The 22,323-nt window shown below is 36.2% G+C and overlaps 1 protein-coding gene across 6 annotated transcripts in view; it reads right to left on the bottom strand.

Moving 5' to 3' along the window:
- ZC3H14 (zinc finger CCCH-type containing 14) overlaps nt 1–22,323 on the bottom strand; it is a 47,616-nt gene that overhangs the window by 17,202 nt on the left and 8,091 nt on the right. For 5 of the 6 annotated variants that reach the window (XM_043556802.1, XM_043556804.1, XM_043556803.1 and 2 more), the window contains 7 exons: nt 21,006–21,120; nt 18,939–18,979; nt 18,110–18,305; nt 17,336–17,765; nt 16,488–16,648; nt 16,019–16,119; nt 12,801–12,956 (listed from right to left, as the gene is read on the bottom strand). In XM_043556802.1, the coding sequence (XP_043412737.1) occupies nt 12,801–12,956; nt 16,019–16,119; nt 16,488–16,648; nt 17,336–17,765; nt 18,110–18,305; nt 18,939–18,979; nt 21,006–21,120 (1,200 nt within the window). Of the gene's footprint in view, nt 1–608; nt 1,243–12,800; nt 12,957–16,018; nt 16,120–16,487; nt 16,649–17,335; nt 17,766–18,109; nt 18,306–18,938; nt 18,980–21,005; nt 21,121–22,323 lie in introns of those variants that run through there. The other variant, XM_043556807.1, reaches the window with a different exon arrangement.

Raw genomic sequence — 22,323 nt, 5'->3', positions numbered from 1 at the left:
CAACTGCCTGCCAACTATCATGTTTCGCTAAAAGGGGTTTTTCATTTTAAAAACTATACTCCATTCAAAATTCTATCAGCTATTTTCTTTTAAAATAGAAGTTAACATAATACTCTTTAGTGGTATGCCAAAAAGAATTCCTTCCAAAATTATCATAGCAAAAACACAGCAAATCCTGGTAAGTTGACCTCAAATACAGATGTCATTTGGTCAAGTTGTACTCTGTAGGACAGCTTGGGAAACTGATAAATATTAGGGTTATAGGAAGCTCTTCCAATTGTAGTATTACTACAGGTCCCTTTAACACAATGAACAATGAAAGAATTACACGTTTTAAGAGATTTCACAAGACAGATACATGAAAGAGGACTATTCTCTCACATTTCAAGTTTTGTTTCTCTATGTTCATCTCTCTTGAAAACATTTTACAGAGATCCACTAAAGAGAATACTGGTAACTTCCAGGCTTCTAAATTAATCATACAGACTCCAACTTTGCTGTTTAAAGGTCCGTGAAGTTCAAGTTTTGTGACTTGCTGCCTCTATATATAGACAACTAGTGAGTTGTCTCAAAGGTTATCTATAAGATATCACATACTAAAAATTTACCTTTTTCAATGTTTCTAAGGAAACCAATTATTTTTACATCAGTAGTCCTTGACTGTGATTCAAAATCTACTTCCTCTTGAAGATCTTCAAACTGTTTATTGCATTCAGATGTTGATGTTGAGCATTCATTCATTTTAACCTCCAAAGATGAGATTTTTGCTTCATTCTGTGACACTCTAACATTTAAATCAGAAAGATTTGCTTCCACTGTCAAAACTGCTGCTTTCATTCCCTTAATTTCACTGATATCAGTTGATATTTTCCTTAAAAGATGGGAAATATTGTCTAGCTCATTCAGTGAACAAGAGGAACTTGTTACAGAATCTAAGTCAATTGGCCCAGGTGAGAAGAAAATCGGTAAAGATGGTGATGGAAACCTTGAAGACATTTTCATAAAATTCTCTCTCCCTCTTAATATTTGGCAATTTTTCCTTCACAGCCCATTATATTGTTTCATAAAAATAAAAAGTGATTAAGGCTGTTATTAAAAAGTATTAAGAGTGAATAACATCTTAAAACCTACAACTAAAAAGATAGGATTGTACATTTCTGGAGTCAGAACTCAAAAGTAAACTTGAAAATGCTAAACAAACCAGACCAATGTTCTCTTTGCTACAACTAAGAAGCCTTAATTAATATGAAGCCACGTATATCTTGTAAGCCCTATTTAAAGCTCCTCTCCAAACAAAAAACCCTATTATTGCCTACAAAATAATTCTGGCTTCTGATTGGCTGAAAGCAGACACGTGACACACAAAGAATTTTCTATTATTTACCTCATCTGACAAGGAGCACTGAAGATCTGAAGTCAAAATTATAATATTAAGTACTTTATACCTGGATATGACATGAATTTAACATATTTCTGTCCCTTTATTAAACTATAATTTTCAGGATTGAAATTATTTTTAAGTTGTTTTATTTAGTATCTTGAGTTTCATTTACCCTTGAAATAGTACAGCACAGTTTTTAGCATATCCTTTATAGGGAGAGGGTTGGTAGGGTATTAGACCCACAATCACAGACCTCTTAAAATATATATGGTAATACTGCAATTCAGCTGCATGAATATGGTATGGTAGGAATTTATAGATAAGAGAAATGAAGACTTGGCCTTGGTTTGATGATAGACTATTATTAGATGAGTGATTCTTCTCCCACTGTGTGGGTTATCTTTTCATTTTGATAGCATCCTTTGAAACACCGAAGTTTTTAATTTAGATTAAGTCCAACTTATCAATTTTTTTCTTTGGTTGCTTATGCTTTTGAGTGTCACATCTGAGAAACGACTGCCTAATCCCAGCTCATTTAGATTTACATGTACTTTTTTCCTAAGAGTTTTATGATTCTAGCTCTTACATGTAGGTCTTGGATCCATTTTTTAGTTAATTTACATAAGGTAAGTGTCCAACTTCATTCTTTGCCTGTGGGTATCCAGTTGTCCAGCACCATTTGTTGAAATGAGTGTATTTATTCCCCACTGAACTCTCTTGGCATTCTTGTTGAAAATCAACTTACCAGAAATGTACCAGTTTATTTCCAGACTCTCAATTTGATTCTACTAATTTGTATGTATATCCTTAGGCTAGTGCTAGTCAATTGCTCTGTCATAGGTTCTCCAACTGGAAAATGTAAGTCCTCCAACTTTCTTATTTTTTAGTAGTTTTGGATATTCTAGGTCCTTTTGGTTTCCATATGAATTTTAGGACCAGTTGCCAATTTCTTCAAAAAAGCCAGCAAGAATTTTAACATAAATGGAGGTGAATTCATGTATCAATTTGGGGGAGGATCACCATCTTAACGATATTAAAATCTTCTAATTCAAGAACATGAAACGTCTTTCTGTGGCTTTAGTTTTCATTTTTACTTTGGTTACTAGCCAAGCAACAAGTTGTACAAAGATGCAAGATGGTGGACATGGCTCCCCATAGCCTCTACAAAAGAATTCTTATGATGAGTTGTAACCTTTGGTTTCCCAGTTAAAGAGATGGTGCTCACAATAACTGAAAAAAGAAAAAGTACTGAAATTTATAAAAGAATCTTTATTCATTAATCAACTGTATCTGTAAACTTAATCTAATTCCTTAAAATCTTTAGGTAGAAAGTAATTTTCACAATTTACAATGCTTTGGACTCATAACAGAAATAAGAGCCCTAGCTGACAGGTCTCTGTAGTATAAACATTAGGAAGAACAGCACATCCTTAGCCAAACGCTAAGAAAACCAGTTGGCTCACTAGAGGGCAGCAAATTTCACTTCAAAGAGAGAAGCAGGAAAGCGCTCTAACAGAGGAGTAACAAAATGTCTAAAAAGAGCCCATTTGAGGCTTCCTATTATCAACTATTGTTCCCGGCCCAACTTTAGAATGCAAAGTAAGAAAAGATCCTTCCACAGATTCCAATGTAAATATCTACCAGCAGAGGGCATTTACATATTCTAAGGAAAGTGGAGTACAGAAAGGTTAAGGTCACCGAGTAAGCAGCAGTATCTGGATTAACACCTAAGCAGTCTGACTCCCTCAGTCCATACTCCTAATCACCATGTCATTATACTTTTCTCCAGGCATACGAAGTAGAACAAAACATGTCACTGAGAAACTCATGTGATGTATTTTATATGTACATATATGGTGTGCATATAAATATACATGTAATTCTATTTTCACAGAAAAGACATACATGTACATACATATGAAAAAAATGCCAAGACGACTACAAACTGTTTTACGTGCAGTGCTTACCTCTGAGGAAGGCAACGGCAGAACTAAGGGGAGATTTTCTTTTTGTCTGAATATAAACACTCCTCTCTTTGCTAAGACTCCTTCAAAATGCTTTTAGTCCAACATGATACACTGGGCATATGCATTCATAGCCTCTCCTTCTGGAGAGTCCATAAAAATGAAGTAAAGAACTTAAGGACAAAATCCTAACAACATACAACAGTGGCCTCCAAACTGAGTTTCTAAGATTACCCACTGAGGTAGAGGGAGAAATAACCAGAAATTTTACTGCATTAGAAATACTTATATCCCTATCCTCCTTAGGGTCCTATTTTAACATGTTCTAACATACTTACCAATCAATAACAGTGGGATAGATGTAAATCAAATACTTACAGAATGTACACAGTAAAAAATGATTTCAGTACACAAAAAATTTATGTAATCACAAATTATATCACACATTTAAAGACATGGGTTAGGAAGGGGATCACAGCAAATGAGATTTCAACAACCTCTGGAAAACAATATCTATGGACAAATACCGTCTGTGAGGCAGAGCAGAAAAGCCAGAAACCCTGGGAAAGCTGCGAGATAACACGTTCATTAAGACACAAGGATTTACTGAGCTCCTACTGTCTGGTACCATTCTGGGCACTCAATCACAGCAATGAACAACACACACACACACACACACACCCACCCACCCCCCTGGTCAGAGAACTTACATTCTGGTGGGGAGGGGAAGAAGATGAACCTCAAAAAACCCAAAATGTATGTTAAAGTATAACATGTTTTATGTTGATAACCTGAGCCTGGATAAAAAATATCTGAACTATGAAAGCATGAAATGCCTTTTAGATAAGAAGTACTATGGTGAAAAATAAAGCTTTAGAAAAAGTGGGTTACGGAGTGGGGGGCTAGAGAGCACTTCACAGGGATGACTTCTGAGTTATATGGACATAAGGAAAAAAATATGCCAGGGTAAAAGGTGAAAGCATCTCAGACATGCTGTTCTTTGAGTGCTCTGGAAGAGGAACACACCAAGTATATCTGGTGGATAGCAAAGAAAAGCAGCCGGAGGGAGAAGGTGGTAGGTGACAACATCAGGAAGGAATCTTACTTTTACACGTGGGTGTGTAATGGGGAGCCACCAGAAAGGTTCTGAGAAGGGGAGAAGCATGATCTCACTGACAGTTTAAAAGAAACACTTGCTACTGTGTGCAACAGACTGTAGGAGGCCGAGTTTGAAAGCAGACAGACCAGTAAGGACACTATTCTGATAAGGCAAGTCACGGATGATGGCTTAACCTAGGATGGTAGAGGCAGAACTGATAAGGAATAGGTAAATTTAAATATACTCTGAAGGTAGATGTGGACAGGATTTGGTAAAGGTGGAAGGAAGAAGGAACATAAAAGGGAAAAGGAAAAGAAGAGAGAGAGAGGAAAGGAATGGTTCTAAGCTTGAAAGAAAGAACAGCATTAGGTTTCTGGCTTGAGCAACTAGAAGAGTGGTGCTGCCATTAACTAGAATGAGGAAGACTGCAGGAGATAGTAATTAGGTTTCAGATAAGCTTAAAATAATTTACAGTATATCCAAGAAGAAATGTAGAATAAGCAGTTGCACAGGAATTAGGAATTCAGATGCAAAGTCTTAGCTGGAGATATAAATTTGGGAGTTGATAACGAACGTTGAGATAATTAACTTGGATGACATGTAACAAAAGAGCATCCAACTGTGAGAAGTGAGGAACAAAGAAGACTACAAAGGACGTGAAACAGAAAACAAGGTTTACCAATGATACAGCCTCAGACATTTTTTTAAAAAATTAAATGTTTTGGGGTGCCTAGCTGGCTGAGGAGAATATGAGACTCTTGATCTTAGGGTCAGGAGTTCAAGCCTCAAGTTGGGCATGGAGTCTACTTATAAAAAAAAAAAAAAAATTAAATGTTTTAAAAAGGAATTCAACAAATTATCTGGGGAGAATCTAGACAGCTAGCAGGAGTGTAAACACTTCCAAGGAAACGCCTCTACAATTTCAAGGCCAATTGCAGCTCCTTGTAAAACACTTTTCTTTCTTTTTTGGGGGGGGGGGGGGGGAGAGAGAGAGAGAGAACATGTGTGCCGAGGGGCAAGAAGCAGGGGGTGGAGAGAGAGAGAATGAATCTCAAGCAGGTTCCACTCAGCATGGAGCCCGATGCAGGGCTTGATCCCATGATCCTGGGTCAGGATCATGACCTGAGCTGAAATCAAAAGTCAGACACTCAACAGACCGAGCCACCTAGACACCCCACTGTTTGCTTTATTTAAACAAAACCCACAGCAAAGCTTTAGCCCACACAATTCTAGGTAAGCCTCTTTACTGCCTTTTCTTAAACTAGGAACTGTGTGTCTGCAGACATTTTTTTTTTTTAATTTTTTTTTAACGTTTTATTTATTTTTGAGACAGAGAGAGACAGAGCATGAACGGGGGAGGGGCAGAGAGAGAGGGAGACACAGAATCGGAAGCAGGCTCCAGGCTCTGAGCCATCAGCCCAGAGCCCGACGCGGGGCTCGAACTCACGGACCGCGAGATCGTGACCTGGCTGAAGTCGGACGCTCAACCGACTGCGCCACCCAGGCGCCCCTGCAGACATTTTTAAAAAGAGCCTACACATAAAAGAGAAAAAAAAAAATGGACTCTGAAGGAAACCATCAATTAGGGCACAAAATATAATTAAAAAAAAAATCCTCTAATTATGTTCAGATAAATTTGAAGTAATACTGAATCCACAAAACAAGATACATAAACGGAACAAAGAGCTTATAGAAATTTTAAAATATGTTTGTCTTAAAAAAAAAAACAAAAACGGAGGAAGGTAATAAAGTCAATAAAACATCCCAAAGTAGCATAAGATCAAGTAAAAAATGAGGAGAAAAAAGAGAAAAATCAAAGCAGGAAGTTTATCATCCAACTAGTAACAGAATTCCCAAAAGAGAACAATGAAAAAAGAACATGGTTTTAAAGAAATAATTTATAAAGAGAATTCCCCAGACTAAAAGCATGGATTTTCAAATTAAAAAGGTACAAAAGGTACCCAATCCAAAAGTGACTGACTAGCACCTATGTTTATCACAGCAAATTTCAGACCTCAAGAACACAAAGAAAATCCTAAAACTTCCCAGAGAAATGAATCCCAGGTATTCTATAATGGAGTAAGAATCACATGAGCAACCAACTCCTCAGCATAAACATGAGAAGCCTCAAGATAATGAAGCCATGCCTTCAAAGTTGTGAGGAAAATTCAATTTGGAATTCTGTACCTATCCAAAGTATCAGTTAAGTACAAGGATATCTTTAAGAGTTCTAAGTACTCAGAAAAATTTACCTGTCATCCTTTTTAAGTTTCTTCATGATGTGGTGACAAAATGGAAGAATATACAGAGAAGACAATGAGATCCAGAAAACGCAGGGAAAACTCAGGGGAGGAGTTAAGTCCTGGAATGACAGCCTTGAAGCAAACCTAGTAAGCAACCAGTCAAATAAGCAAAAAAGGACAGAAGCTTGGGGCACCTGGGTGGCTCAGTCAGTTAAGCGGCCGACTTCGGCTCAGGTCATGATCTCGCGGTCTGTGAGTTCAAGCCCCCCGTCGGGCTCTGTGCTGACAGCTCAGAGCCTGGAGCCTGTTTCAGATTCTGTGTCTCCCTCTCTCTCTGACCCTCCCCCGTTCATGCTCTGTCTGTCTCTCTGTCTCAAAAGTAAATAAATGTGAAAAAAAATTAAAAAAAAAAAAAAAAAAAAAAAAGGACAGAAGCTTTAAGATGAAGGTCCCTAAGAAAAGGGGAACCCAAAGACTTAACAGCATAAAATGACAGATTTTTTGGCCATAATAAAGGTAGGCAATATAATAAGGGGGGAAGGGGGGAAGGGGGGAAGAACCTAAGAAAAACAAAAAATTGTCCAAGAGTGGAAAAAAAAAAAGACTCTAGGGAACCCCTAGCAAAGAGCTGCAGACAAAAAGTAAATCTGGTCCTCTATGAAGTAATATTCATATAGTCTCAATAATGTAAATATGCTGCTTATTGGTTCTCCACTTTTAGTCAATTTACAAAGAGTAGTCGTCTTAACTAGGAAAATACAACAAAATGTGTATCTGATCATCCTTAGCAATATAAAAGTACAGATGGCAGAGCTTAGAAGGTGTGGTGAGAAAAGATGTAGTTTAAAAAGGCACATAAATATCCTTATCTTTTGGGAGTCAAAATATACTGAAATATAGTAATCTCACAAAAAATAAATATTTAGATGTATTCCTTAAAATAATAAAAGTAGCCAATAAATGAACCAAAAGATAGTGATTTTACTGTATGGACCTAAAAAGCAGGGAAAAGTGTTAGATCCTGATATACCGTAGCAAAGAACTAAAAGATACCACCTACAAGTTAGTGAATTAAGAAACAGTGGTTATAAAACATATTATAGACATGAAAAAAATTAAAGACATAAACATAAGCTTTTAAAAGCGGTAGCCCTCTGGGGTGCCTGGGTGGCTCAGTCGGTTAGGCATGTGACTCCTGATTTCCATTCAGGTCATGATGTCACAGTTCATGGATTTGAGTGCTGCATCAGGCTCTGCACTGACAGTGTGGAGCCTGCTTGGGACCCTCTCTCTTCCTCACTCTTTGCCCCTCCCCCACTCACACACACTCTTTCTCTCTCAAAAATAAATAAACTTAAAAAAAAAAAAGTGGTAGCCCTCTGGGAAGAACCAGTGTGGAGAAGAACGAAGCAAAGAATGTTGCTTTTTATGTTAAATTTTTCAATGCTAGTTGATTAATTTCTAATCTATCAGCAAGAATTACAAAGATTTGTTTTTCCAAATTTTCTATGGTGAATGTATATTTCATAGCGTAAAATATTTTATTTAAATGTTTTTTATACAACACATACAAAATAGGGAAATAAAGGAAATCCATGCCTAGACACATCGTAGTAAAACTGCAGAACATCAAAGACAAAGAAGATCTTGAAAGCAGCCAGAGAAAGGACAGATCACCTACAAAGGAACGACAGACAATTAGAATGACACAGGTCCACTCAACAATAATGGAAGCCAGAAAACAATGGAATAATATATACAAGATGTTGAGAACAAATAACTGTTGTTACCCTAGATTTGGGTATCCAGCAAAATTACACACAACAAGGGGGGGAAAAAACCAGATAAACATTCTTGGCAAATTTAGACAAACAGACCAATTCTTAAAGAAACTTCCAAAGAATACACTTCAAAAATACTTGGAACATATTAGAAGAGGATGACCCCCAAATAACATTCAAGATTTCAGAACAAAAAATGATAAACATGTAGGTCAAATCTGAACAAATAATGCCTGGGTAAAATAGTGACAATGGTGCCCAACTTACGCATTTTAAAGAAGACCAAAACAATGGAAACATTATGTAAGTAAAGACTGAAGCATAAGTATTCTAAAGTCCGTTTACTTTGGAAATGGGGTCAGAACATTAACTTTTGAAATATGCGATTAAATTTGCATGGTAAAATTCCAGTGCAAACCACTAAATGAACAGAAATGGAGTGTTCTCATTTAAGCTAGTTAAAAAAAAAAAAAAAAAAAAAGCAGAGTTGGGGCAATCAACAATAGTAACTAATGAATCTTTAAGGCAAAAGAGAAAAAAATGAAAGGCCATTATGAATCAAAAAAGATGACAGAAACCAGTCCAACTACATATTAGAAATCTAAGAAATGTGAATGTTTTAAACTTTCCAGTAACAGGCAAACTCAGACTGGGTTAAAAAACAATCTAGCTTTATAATATTTAAGATATATATTTGCCTAAAACTTTAAAAGAGAAGACTGAAAACAAAATCAGGGAAAACAAATGCTGATAGAAGTACAGGAAAATTAAGATAAATATATCAATCCTAGTGGGCAATCTCAAGACTTTCTATCAATGACTGATAAATCAAGCAAACCAAAAACTCAGTAAGATCAAGATTTGAACAATGTAACCATAGAGCTTTATCTACTAAATGCAAAATTCTCAATCCAACAATTATAGTCCACTCTCTTCTAAAATGCACATGGAAGACGTATAAAATTGATGCCTTCAGTCTTAACAATTTTCAAAAAATATATATGACACAGATCACAGTGACACAATGCAATTAAGTCAACGGTACATATAAAAAAATAAAAGACAAAAACAAATCCTCCATATACCATAAATCAAAAACATTTCCATATAACTCATAGGTCAAAGATGAAGATCATAATACTAAGATGGATAATGAAAACATTATAAATTTGTGAATATGCAACAAAAGTGACACTCAAGAGAAATTTACACCTTAAATGTTTACATCTGAAAGACAAGCTAGAATAATTAAAAATATAGATGGATATATATTAAAAGAGTAGAAACCAATGAAATAGAAAATCAAGTCATCAAAGGAGAATCAATAAAGCCAGAATTATTGTTTTTAAGTCTTTGAACAAATTAACAAAATAAACTTCTGGTGACAGACTAATCCAAGACAAAAAGAGAAATAGCACGAATATTGTGAGGTGGTAGGCTAGTAAAAATAGAGGCCAGAGAGATGAAAGAACACTATCAACAACTCATGCCAATACATGTGTGCATATTTAGATTTTAAAAAAACATGTCAGAAAGCTGTAAAACAGTAAGCACAGTAATTAATGGCTGTTTGCAGAATGTCACTTTTGTGATTGTGAATAAATCAATTCAGTAAGAGCAACGGTAATCTTAAGATGTGTTTGATACCTTTTAAAATTTTTAACCTTTTACTTTAAAACAAAACAATGATACAGAAAACAACACAACACAAACAGTAGTTTAAGGAATTTTAGAAGGCAAAACACCCTTACAACCACCATCCGGTCAAGAAAATAGAACTATGCCAGCTACCCCAGAAACCTTTCCATGTGCTCCATCCCAATCAGCCCTCTCCAAAAGTAACCATTTATGCCATTTATACTAATACCTAAATTTTCTTTGTGGCTTTATCACACAAGTGTGCATCTCTAGCTGCTAGAGCTTAACCTTGCCCCTCGTTATTTTGTCTTTTAGGTCTTTTAATCTAGAATTCTCAGGCTGTTTGACCTATATGGTGTCCCAGAGGCTGCTCTTTGCCTGTTGCACACTCATGATGTAACAACCAACATATTCCTCTGGCCTCTGTACCTCTGCAAGTTGACTGCTGGATCAAATCCTCTGGCAAGACTAAGGTAGTTTTATTCTTTCATCTGGAGGCATGAAATGGCTTTCACTTTTTTTGTAGACATTAATCACCAGTGCCTACATTCATTAATCTACTGAGTTGGGGGAAAAAAACCCAGAAACTATAATTCTATCATTCTGTTTTTACTTACTAATTTTTAAAAATGCTTTCCTAGGAGTGTGTGGTTGGTTCAGTCAATAGAACATGTGACTCTTGATCTCAGGGTCATGAGTTCAAGCTCCACATTGAGCAGAGTTTACTATAAAAAAAAAATGCTCTTCCCATCTACTATGTAAAGAATTGCAAACATTTTCTATTTTAGGTTGGGGGAGCTTTATGGTCTCCTGCAACTATTCAACTCTGTGGATGTAGTACAAAAGCAGCCAATACGTACATGAATGGGCATGGCTTGGTTCCAATAAAACTTTACATACAAAAACAGATGCTAACTCCTATACTATTCAGTTACCCAGGGCTACCACTCTTTAAAGACAAGATAAATGCTCAATTATGTATCCAGTTTTCAAGACAATGGATTAGCATCTATTATCCTCCAGAAGCTAGTTAAGGATTTACTTCAAAACATATGAAATCATGGATTTAAAACTGTTTGATGTGCTTTGATAACTGCAATGCTTACCCTTACTGAAGATCAAGTGTCAGTTTCAGTTGCTCTTCACAAATTGGCCCACTTACACTTTCCAGTTAGTACCTACAGGCTGTTTTGGAATTTTTCTGTTCTCAGGTCCATCGTTTACTGGAACTGCAAATAATGCCAACATGGCAAACTGCACAATCCAAAGATTTTTTTTAATGTTTATTTTTGAAAGAGAGAGACAGAGCAGGAGCAGGAGAGAGGCAGAGAGAGACACACAGAATTCAAAGCAGGCTCCAGGCTCTGAGCTGTCAGCAGAGCCCGACGCGGTGCTCGAACTCATGAACCACGAGATCATGACCTGAGCCGAAGTTGGATGCTCAACCGACTGAGCCACCCAGGTGCCCCACAAGAGTTTTTTGTTTTTTTTTAAGACAGAAGAAACAAACATAGGATGAAATCACTAAAGCTTCATGAAATGTTTGAACCTAGAACAATTTCAAGAACACAGTTAAGGAAAAATGAAAAAAACACATGCCAACATCAGAAAGGTGTAAGTCAGAAATAATGTGATGAGCATTCAGTTTGGGTGGGTTGTTAAATTCAGATCTCAGTAGAAGAGGAAAAGGAAACTAGAACCTTTCCTGATAGGAACAGAAGGAAAAAAAGGTTGGAAAGCAGTAGAGAATGACTGGACAGGCCTAGAGGCCAGATATTGAAGCTGTGTAAACGCCAAGTTGATGGCGTCAATCCTGGACAATGCAGGAGATGGAAACATTAGAATACTCTCAGAAAGGAGTCACATGATGTCATATTGTATATTTTTATAATAGAGTTTTATTTTTTATTTTTATTTATTTTGAGAGAAAGAGAAAGCGCACAATGTGCGCACATTCAAGTAGGGGAGGGACAGAGAAAGAGAGAGAGAGAGAATGAATATCCCAAGCAGGCTCCACATTCAGCACAGAGCTTGATGTGGGACTCTAGCTCACAACCCTGAGATCATGACCTGAGCTAAAATCAACAGCTGGACCCCCAAATGACTGAGCCATGCAGGCACCCCCAGAGGCACACTTTAAACAGGAAAGTGTTTGTACTTGAGATTGGGGTGTTGGAATTGAGAAAAAGGAAGCAGAAAGGTCAGCTCAAGGCTAACCACAGTATGCCAGGCACAAGAGGATAATAAAGTAGGGCCACTGGGACAATAGGGCAGATCTGGCAGGTAAGACACAGAATGCTAAGAGGAAATTTAAAGATAGGATTTCAAGTTTAAGAGAACAGGGGTAGGATTAACAAAAAGAAAAAAAGAGAAAATGTAGGCATCTATGTATCTCTAAATACAAGTTTTCTTAAAACCAGCAAAACGCTGGTAATTATTAAGGTGAGGTAACTGGATTCATGGGAATTCACTGCACTATTCTTTCCACTTTTAATAACATTAAAAATTTCATAATAAAAAGACTTAAAATTCTGAAAAGTATAGGTACAGACTTTTCTCATGGTCCCTTCTCATTCTATTTTTGGGCCTAATGAGCACTTTTGTCATAGAACATTTCATAAATATTGAGTGGCAAATATTTAATGTCTCATGAAAAAAGTATAATAAAGGATGATGTATCATTTAAATTATTACCTTGACTTTTTTCTATATTATCTCCTTTTGTTTCCTCTTCTTTAATGGGAGGACTTATCCTGGGGGTCCTGCTTTGCCCCTGGACCATTTCTGCCAGCAATTCTTCTTGAGAAGTTCGAGTTCTGGGAGCAACTGGAAGTGTCTGTTTCTGTGAGACTTTTATACAAAAAGGAAAAAAGATGAGAAATGCAGATGCAGTAATACATCAAAACTGAACAGTGAACATGTCCTATTAAATATAAATTCTTCCTCGGGTTTAGGACATATGAAAAGTTTGAAATCGTTCACAGATACCAGCTTTTTTCTTACAATATTCCAGAGAGACCAATAATGGATCTCATCTCTACATTTTAAACCATGTGCCATAAATACACTACCACACAAACGTATTCATTTTTAACCAAAAGTAGTTTATAATTTTTTTAATATTTATTTATTTTTGAGAGAGAGAGAGAGAAATAGAGTGTGAGCAGGCGAGGGGCAGAGAGGGAGACGCAATTCAAAGCAGGCTCCAGGCTCTCAGCTGTCAGCACAGAGCCCGAAGCAGGACTCAAACTCACGAACTGTGAGATCATGACTTGAGCCAAAGTTGTGGACGTTTAACGACTGAGCCACCCAGGCACCCCCTAACCAAACAGTTTAGATTCTGCTTCATGATCACATAACAATTTCAAATTGTAACCTACATAACAGAGGCCAAGAACAAACTCCAATGCTATTTCTCAAAAAACTAGGGAAATCTCTCATCATTATAAAAACAGGAAATTTCACAATCGAGTACTACGTGGCAATGAGAATGAATGAAATATGGCCCTTTGTAGCAACGTGGATGGAACTGGAGTGTGATGCTAAGTGAAATAAGCCATACAGAGAAACAGATACCATATGGTTTCACTCTTATGTGGATCCTGAGAAATTTAACAGAAACCCATGGGGGAGGGGAAGGGGGGGGGGAAAGAGGTTAGAGTGGGAGAGAGCCAAAGCATAAGAGACTCTTAAAAACTGAGAACTGAGGGTTGATGGGGGGTGGGAGGGAGGGGAGGGTGGGTGATAGGTATTGAGGAGGGCACCTTTTGGGATGAGCACTGGGTGTTCTATGGAAACGAATTTGACAATAAATTTCATATATTGAAAAAATAGATAAAAGAAAAAAAATTGCCACAAGTTAAAAAAAAAAAACCTTAATGTAAAAATAAATAAATAAAATAAATAAAAAATAAAAACAGGAAATTTCAAAGTCACAAAGAGTAAAATTCTCTACAATTCTCAACACTCAATAGTGTGCACAGGCAAAAAGAGGGAATGTAAATAGATTAGGTCTAGTGTTGGCCTTTGCGCAATAACTCAGATCTAATATGGCAAAACCCATTTTATGTTCAAGGTTAAAGTAAAAGATGAGAAGCAGGGGCGCCTGGGTAGCTCAGTCAGTTAAGCGTCCAACTTCAGCTCAGATCACGATCTCTTGGTTCATGGGTTCAAGCCCCGTGCTGGGCTCTGTGCTGACAGCTCAGAGTCTGGAGCCTGCTTCAGATTCTGTCTCCCCCTCTCTCTAAAACATTCAAAAAATTTTAAAAAGAAAATAAGAGGACAGATGCCTATGAGGTTTAAAAGTTGCTAACTTCCAATTTACTTCACTTTAGGAAGAGGTCACAAAGAGATGCAAAGGAGAATGAAAAACCAGAAAAATGCTAAAAGAATAGTCACCAAATCCATAGCAAAAGTAAAATTTTTTAGAGGCACCTGAGTGACTCAGTCGGTTAAGCATCTGACTCTTGATTTCAGGTCAGGTCATGATCTCACAGCTCATGAGTTGGGGTCCTTTGTCAGGGGCTCTGTGCCTTCAGTGCAGAGCTTGCTTGAGATTCTCTCCCTCTCTCTCCCTCCCCACCTCACTCTGTGTGTGTTCGTTCACTCAAGAAATAATCTTTAAAAAAATTTTTTTAGAGTGGGTAATCACAGACAATGCAGAGCCTGCTTGGGATTTTCTCTCCCTCTCCTTGTCCTTTCCCAACTCTCTCTCAAAAATAAACATTAAAAAAAGAAAACACTTTACACAATGGCTATAGCACATGGGACAAAGTACAGAATTTAATGGCAATATGGCACCTATCACTTGGCTTGCATTTCAGAATAAGCTTTCTATAAGGTCACATTACAGAACTGACTCATCTCATTTTAAAAGCCTGCAAAACCTTTACCTCCTCTCATAAAATAACTTAGAATTTCTACTAGGACTGAGGCAGGAACATCACAAATGAATCAATTCTCTGCTTTATATTCCATTAATGGGTTCTACTGAAAGGAAAGAGACCAATATGCTCATACACCAACCATGTCTTTCTAACTCTGGCCTCTTACTACCCAATTGTGCTCCCTTTTATACATCATAAATTCCTATCAAATGCTGACTCCAATGCCAAGAATATTGAAGTCCCATCTTTACCAAAACTCCCTTTAAAAATTCTGTATTTCATACACACTAGAAAGAGGAAGGAAAAGGCATTATACATGGCTCTAAGAACTAAATTCCACCAATAGCTGCAAGTTCCTCAGACTGGTCAAATCTCTTTTTACAACCATTATTCCCTGAACCTCCTCTTGGTCTTGACATCTGGCAAGTATCTTTTTTTTTTAATTTACATCCAAATTAGTTAGCATATAGTGCAACAATGATTTCAGTAGATTCCTTAGTACCGCTTACGCATTTAGCCCATTCCCCCTCCCACAATCCTTCCAGTAACCCTCAGCCTGTTCTCCATATTTATGAGTCTCTTATGTTTTGTCCCCCTCCCTGTTTTGATATTATTTTTGTTTCCCTTCCCTTATGTTCATCTGTTTTGTCTCTTAAAGTCCTCATATGAGTGAAGTCATATATTGGTCTTTCTCTAACTTCACTTAGCATAATACCCTCCAATTCCATTCACATAGCTGCAGATGGCAAGATTTCATTCTTTTTGATTGCCACATACATACATACATACACACACACACACACACACACACACACACACACACACACATCTTCTTTAACCATTCATCCATCAATGGGCATTTGGGCTCTTTCCATACTTTGGCTGTTGTTGATAATGCTGCTACAAACATGGGGGTGGCATGTGGCAAGTGTCTTTATTATACCACAACTTGGGGAGCAATCAATTCTAGCTTCCTCAAGAGGTACAGAAAACTAACTTAATGTAAATGTAACACACTTAAATTACCTGTAGAATAGTTAGTTGTTTTTGTTACAGATTCTTGAGCTTCAGATATAGCCTTCAAAATTAGATTCTTGTTAGCTTGTTTAGAAGGTGGAAGTGAAGGTCTAAAAAAGTTAAAGGTATTTTGATTAATTTTTAGATTTCAGCTCTTCGCATGCTAGCCATCCATTAGGCCTTTACTATAGCCTTTTCTTAGGTTTGAAACAGACTAGCAATAGTTCTTAGGAAATGCCAACTAGATGGGAAAGTTTTAACTTTTTAAATAATGAATCTGGATCACCCCTCCTCCCCACTATATTACAGTTTTTAGCATTCTCTGCAATCTTCTCCAATTTTCAGCAATTTCTCTGATTAATGTTTCTCAAAAACCAATGGAAAAATCTTACGTCATTAAATTTTTATTTTCATGATCTCTAACAAACCCAGGAGCTCCATCAGCCAACTAAAGATTTACAGACAATGTTCAGGGTACCTCCTTTCAGGCTTTGCTGGCACTGACACACTGCTGGAGATGCTTCCTGTACGAGACCCACAATCATCATCTTCCTCCTCCTCTTCTCCATCATGATTGAATTTTTTTACTTTAACAACTGAACTTACCACAGGCAACTTTCTCTTCCGAAAGTTTTCTTCCTGCAATCAGATAAATTTACGCTTACCTAGTCTCAGAAAATAACAAAGATCTACCACAGTATTTCTTCCTTTTCAAGAAAAAGCCAATCATATTTAGAATTCACAGGCTATTTCCTGGTTTCTTATAAAAATATAAATATCCCTAGTAGCCAATCTTCAGCTAAAACAAAAACTAGTGCTTTACAATCACTTATAAACAGCAGCATGTAACACTGCCGAAGAAACTAATAAAATGAAATTACTTGTTTACTAGTAATTGCTGTGGAAAATCTAATAAAATTGACCTAAAATTCTACCAAAACTATAAGGTAAGGTTAAAGGTATCTCAAATGGGGGGAAAAAAGGTTATCTCAAATGCTGGCATCCCAGAAAAATAAGTAAGATGTAAAATATCTGTAGAAGCCAGTTGTGAAGAGGAAAATCTGATGTAGTATGTTCAGTAGCAGATATATCAGTTTAAAGTAAACTTGCAATACGTGTGTAGCTATTCCACACATATTTAGTATTAAGAACTGCTAATTTTCAGCCTAACAAGCCAGAATTTAGAAGTATATACAGGGATGCCTGGCTGACTCAGTTGGTAGAACATGTGATTCGATCTCAGGGTCACTGAGTTCAAGCCACATGTTAGGTGTGTGGCCTACTAAAAAAATAATAATAATAAAATAAAATAAAATATATACAAACCTCAATACTCATTTTTTCTGAGTTGTTTCTGAAGAAGGGACTATAAGTCTCTTCTAAGCTGTTAAGCACTTCCTGTTCACACAAACGTCCTGTTTCATATACCCGGCTGTTCTGTAAATCAGGTTGCTTGGCAGCATGAATATTGTTTTGTTGCTGCTGAAATTGCAACCTGTTTAAATGAGCACCACTATCTGCATTTCGACTTGCAGGTGGTCGATAAATTTCAATAGAAGGGCGAGAAGAACCATACGTAAGTGTCACTGTCGGTTTTTTCTGAGATAAGGGATTCTCCTGCACAAAATTGAGGTCTTCATCAATGAGATCATCTGGTTCTGGCTTAATATCAATCACATCTTCAGAGGGTGCTGGCTCCCTCAGAGGCTTCACAGTTGACATTAATCGGGTTGCAGCTCCATCATCATAAGTCTGTCTATTTTTTTAAGAAACACACAAAGAATTATATCCAATTTAGAGCAGTATCTTTAAATCTTCAAAGAATATTTAAATTTTAATGAAACAAGGTAGACACTCCCTTTACAAATTCCATTAAAAACTACTCTAAAATTGCATTCTATTTTAAAACTTTGATTTACTACATTTGAGGTAAAAGATAATCATACTTTGGATTTTATTATTTTATTCAAAAAAATTGCTCATGACCACCTCCGTATTTCCAAAACTTTCTGAAAACAGAAATTTAAAGATATGAAAACCAATGTAAATGTCACATACACACACCTACCTACCCACAGAAGGTCTACAGAGGATTCTCACCTAACATGAGTGGTTTTCTGCTCCTGTGAACTAGTAGAAACCCTGGAATCTCTTTTCTCAGGTCTTGTGCTAGCAACTGCGAGGGGTGGCACTGCAGCTTCATGCCTTCTCTCGTCTCCCCGACCGAAACTGCTCTTGTTTGAAGACACGTTATTATCAAAGATGTTGGTATCAGAAGACTTGAGACTGGAGGGATCTGAAAAGAAAATCACATGGTCCTTTTAAGCTGTTATTTATTACTTTGAACCTTCCCCGTCTTCATCACCAATTTAAAAGCAATACGTGTTCTTCCACAACATTTTTAATGGCTGAATGTTATTCCATACATAGTAATATAATTATTTCGATTTGCTATTACTAAACTTTTAAGGAATTTTCCATTATAAAATACTAAAATATCCTTGAAGCTAAATCACTGCACACATGTACAATTACTTCCTTAACATAAATTGCAGTTTCCCTTCCTTTATTTAAGTTTGTTTATTTTTGAGAGACAGACAGAAACTCCCAAATAGGCTCTGTGCTGGCAGCACAGAGCCTGACACAGGGCTCAAACTCATGAACCATGAGATCATGACCCAAGCCAAAATCAAGAGTGGGGAATTTAACCGACTAAGCCATCCAGGCGCCCCTCTCTTCCATCGTTTAAATTATCTTTAAATTATGTTAAATTTATTGCTCTTGAATTCATAATTCATAGGCTTCCTAAGAAAGTTCAAGTGAACCACTATTTTCAAATTTATGGAATTTTTCCCAAAGCAATATACATGGCTTTAGAAAGAAAATGCTATAGTAAATTCCAAAAACCCTGAATTTTAATGAATCTTACCAGTTGTAACAGAGCGAAGTTTATCTAATACACCGTGAAGCCTGAAAGAAAAAAAATATATTTTAAAGCTTCCTTTAATCAAGAAAGATTTTCTCAATTGTCACTTGAAATTTGATGACATTATAGAATTTACCTTCAGATATAATGGTACTAAATGGTATTTAATAGATAAACAGTACTAAAATTAAAGACTCAATGTGCCTTAGGGTAAAAGAAGATAAAACACACAAGTATGTAATACAGCTTATTATTACAATCATTTAAGCAGTTTGTTTTATCTATTAATATGGTTTTTGGGACAACTTAATTCCAAGAGTTGAAAAAACTTCAAAATAATCTTAAAATATATCACTTCATTGTAACTATTACTTACAAAACTAGTCACATAAACAAGAATAGACTACAACCTTGCTTGTAATATAACCTGTTTTAGTAGTTATGTACAAGGCAAATGTGCCTTACAATCCTTTCAGGAGGCTTCATGAAAACACCAAAAATATCTCATTAATAATGTTTCAACCAGAACCCAGTCACATGCCACTGTCCCCTTGGACACAATTATTGCAGAATAGTCCGTTTCAAGCTGGTGAATGAACATTTAACTTAAGAAAATAAACTGCCAAGACAGTGACATCGTAACTTGTATCAGTATGTGTTAAGGAACTAAATTTATGGCAAGATGAGAAAGGTGAATTAATATGATTTTAAATTCAAATTCATGTAGTCCTTTATGTAAGAAATTTGTCTCAAGCATTCCATCAAGTTAATTAAGAAGGATCTACTGAGTCAATCTCCCATATTATACTAGTGGGACTCCAACCCAAAGTGATACCAAGGATGAACCAAAAAATCAAGTCATAAAACATGTATATGAAAGAAAACAAATACCTGGACTGTAGATTTAAAAAAAAAAAAAAAAATCATAGTTTCCCCAGTCAAAAGTTCCACAGTCTTTTTTTTTTTTTTTAATTCTAGGGACTAAGTGTAACAAGTGGGTTAGATCACCCACGTTACGGTAGTGGATGTTCCAAAACATCTGAGGATCAACCAGTGTACTGAATGTTCTTCAAAACTATGTAATATAATCAGAGAATTCTATTTGCAATTTCAAGAAAACTTCACAAGACTGAAAGCATATAGTAGCCCACTGAGGCAAAAATACCTTCAAGATAAACTCTGGTTTAAAAGCAAGAAGTAGAAGTTAACCAGTTTCATATCCCTCTTTAGCGCCTATTAACCTCTCCCAGTCTCCTGCCATAAAAAGCAGGCCACTCTACTAGCTCAACTTTTGCTCCATTATCAACTTGTTCTGTAATTGGTGGTTCCCAGAGTGAGGGCCTTTTCAGAGTACTTCCTGATCTATTCTCAGCCACATCATTACCTCCCCCTACCCTCACTCTACCTCAAACATGGTACCAGAGCCTGGCCTGCCTTCTTAAATGAATCTTATGTTTTTTCTCCATATTTTCAACTGAAAGGCCTCTGTTGGTTTGAAAAAGGACACTGAAAATAATAACATGAATTTATATTTAAACATAAAATTGTCTTTTTACAATCCCAAACTTCAGAAGGTTCCAAACTTTTAAAACTCATTTGAAATTTTGTCCAAAACCTTTGCCCCCTAAAGGTTAACTCACTAGAGAAAGCAATTTAGGAAGTCAACCCGGCCCCCAAAACATATGTAACTGGTTTGGGTTCAGGGAAAGGAATAAGAGATCCAAAGGTTTACAAAGAAACACAATAACCTACAGTTAACACAGACTAAGGACTTCCTATGGGCCAGGCACAGATAGAAGTACCTTACATATATGATTTCATTTAATCCTTACAATGTTCTATAAAGGGAATTTATTAATCCCATTTTACAAATGGAAAAACCAAAGTAAGAAGCAGATCCAGGATTCAACCTCAGCAATCTGGCTCCAGAGGCTGTGCTCCCATACATGGCTCACTACCTGCCTCTCCACAGTGAATCTGCCTCTCCTGTCAAGAACCTCTTTTCAGACAGAATACCTACTCTGATTTGTGCCAAACTTTGGTCTAAGGGGTAAAAATTCAGAAACATACCATACGGTGAATCGAATTGTGTTGTTCCCTAGAAACAGGGACAGGTCCTCTGTCATTTGGTCCTGACTTTTCTTGTTGGCCACCATCACCATAATGTAATCAGGAAGTTCTTCATCTAGTTAAAAGGAAAAGTATATAAAAACTTTTTTACGTTTTCCTCAACATTGACTTCTAAAAAGTTAACGTACTTGAAAATATAAATATAGCTCTAAGAATTAACATCTCAGCTCTACTAGAATTATGTTGGACAAGAAAGTATAGCTTTTTTTTCCTCTTCATTACATAGGTATTTCAATTACTGGTAAGGATGGAAATTAGAAATAACTAACAAATCCTTATAGAACTAGGTATTCTGAATTACAGTATCAAACTTGAGTGTATTCATTTCCTTTTTATCTTTTTAATTAATGCTCATCAATTTCAGCAAAGCTTCCAAAAAGCAAATGGATATTCCTCAATAATAGAGTTTTGTATGTTTTATGTTTTATTTAAGCTTCAAAATTATACTCCTTTCTCAAGAGAACATCTTTATCCTCAGTAAAGGCAGATTTCTATTATCTCAGGGTAATAAACCTCAACATCAAATGAACTAAAACCACCCAAAAACTCTAGATGGTTTAAAAAATTTAATTTTAAATTTAAATAATTTCAATTTCACTGTTTTATCCTCACTCTCCTACATAATGATTATGAAGGTGAGGTCTAGGACCAAAAAGAAAAACAAAACCACCACAGTAAGAAGATAAGGAAGCAAAAGCCATTTATCAAGAACTCTAATCCCCACCAAAAAAAAAAAAAAAAAAAATCCTTCAGATTTAATACTTAAAATATTCCTATTTTTAAGTAGGTAGAAAGGCTCATTTCAGAAATACGCTTAGGCCAAAACAAACAAAAAACCTTTCATTTGTTTCAAGGAGAAATACCAAAAATCCAGTTCAAGAAAAGTACAAACATACTCAGAAAGCCCAATCTACAAATGGAAACAGAGAAATCTAATTATTATTTTTTTTTTTTTACTGCTCTAGTAGTATGAAGACACAATTGATTTATTCACTTTATATTAATGGACATTTAAATCTCTTGAAATTTTACACTAACAACAACAAAAAAAAGTTGCCAAGAAATTTTAGGAAACTAGGTGGCAACCCTGCCTGAACATTACAATTATTGGGAGAGTTAACTGAAAATCCAGAGGCTATGTGCTATGCAAGCTATTCTGTTTCACATCATGACAGACCTAGAAGAAGTAGTATTTATAAGGTGCACTGGGGTAAAAAGTTATTCATAGTCAAAGTAAACTAGCCACTTCTGCCTTACC

Source organism: Prionailurus bengalensis, chromosome B3, assembly GCF_016509475.1.
Source record: "Prionailurus bengalensis isolate Pbe53 chromosome B3, Fcat_Pben_1.1_paternal_pri, whole genome shotgun sequence".
NCBI classification, from domain to species: Eukaryota; Metazoa; Chordata; class Mammalia; order Carnivora; family Felidae; genus Prionailurus; species Prionailurus bengalensis.
The sequence above is the reverse complement of the archived record's forward strand: the minus strand, read 5'-3'. Positions and strand labels throughout refer to the sequence as shown.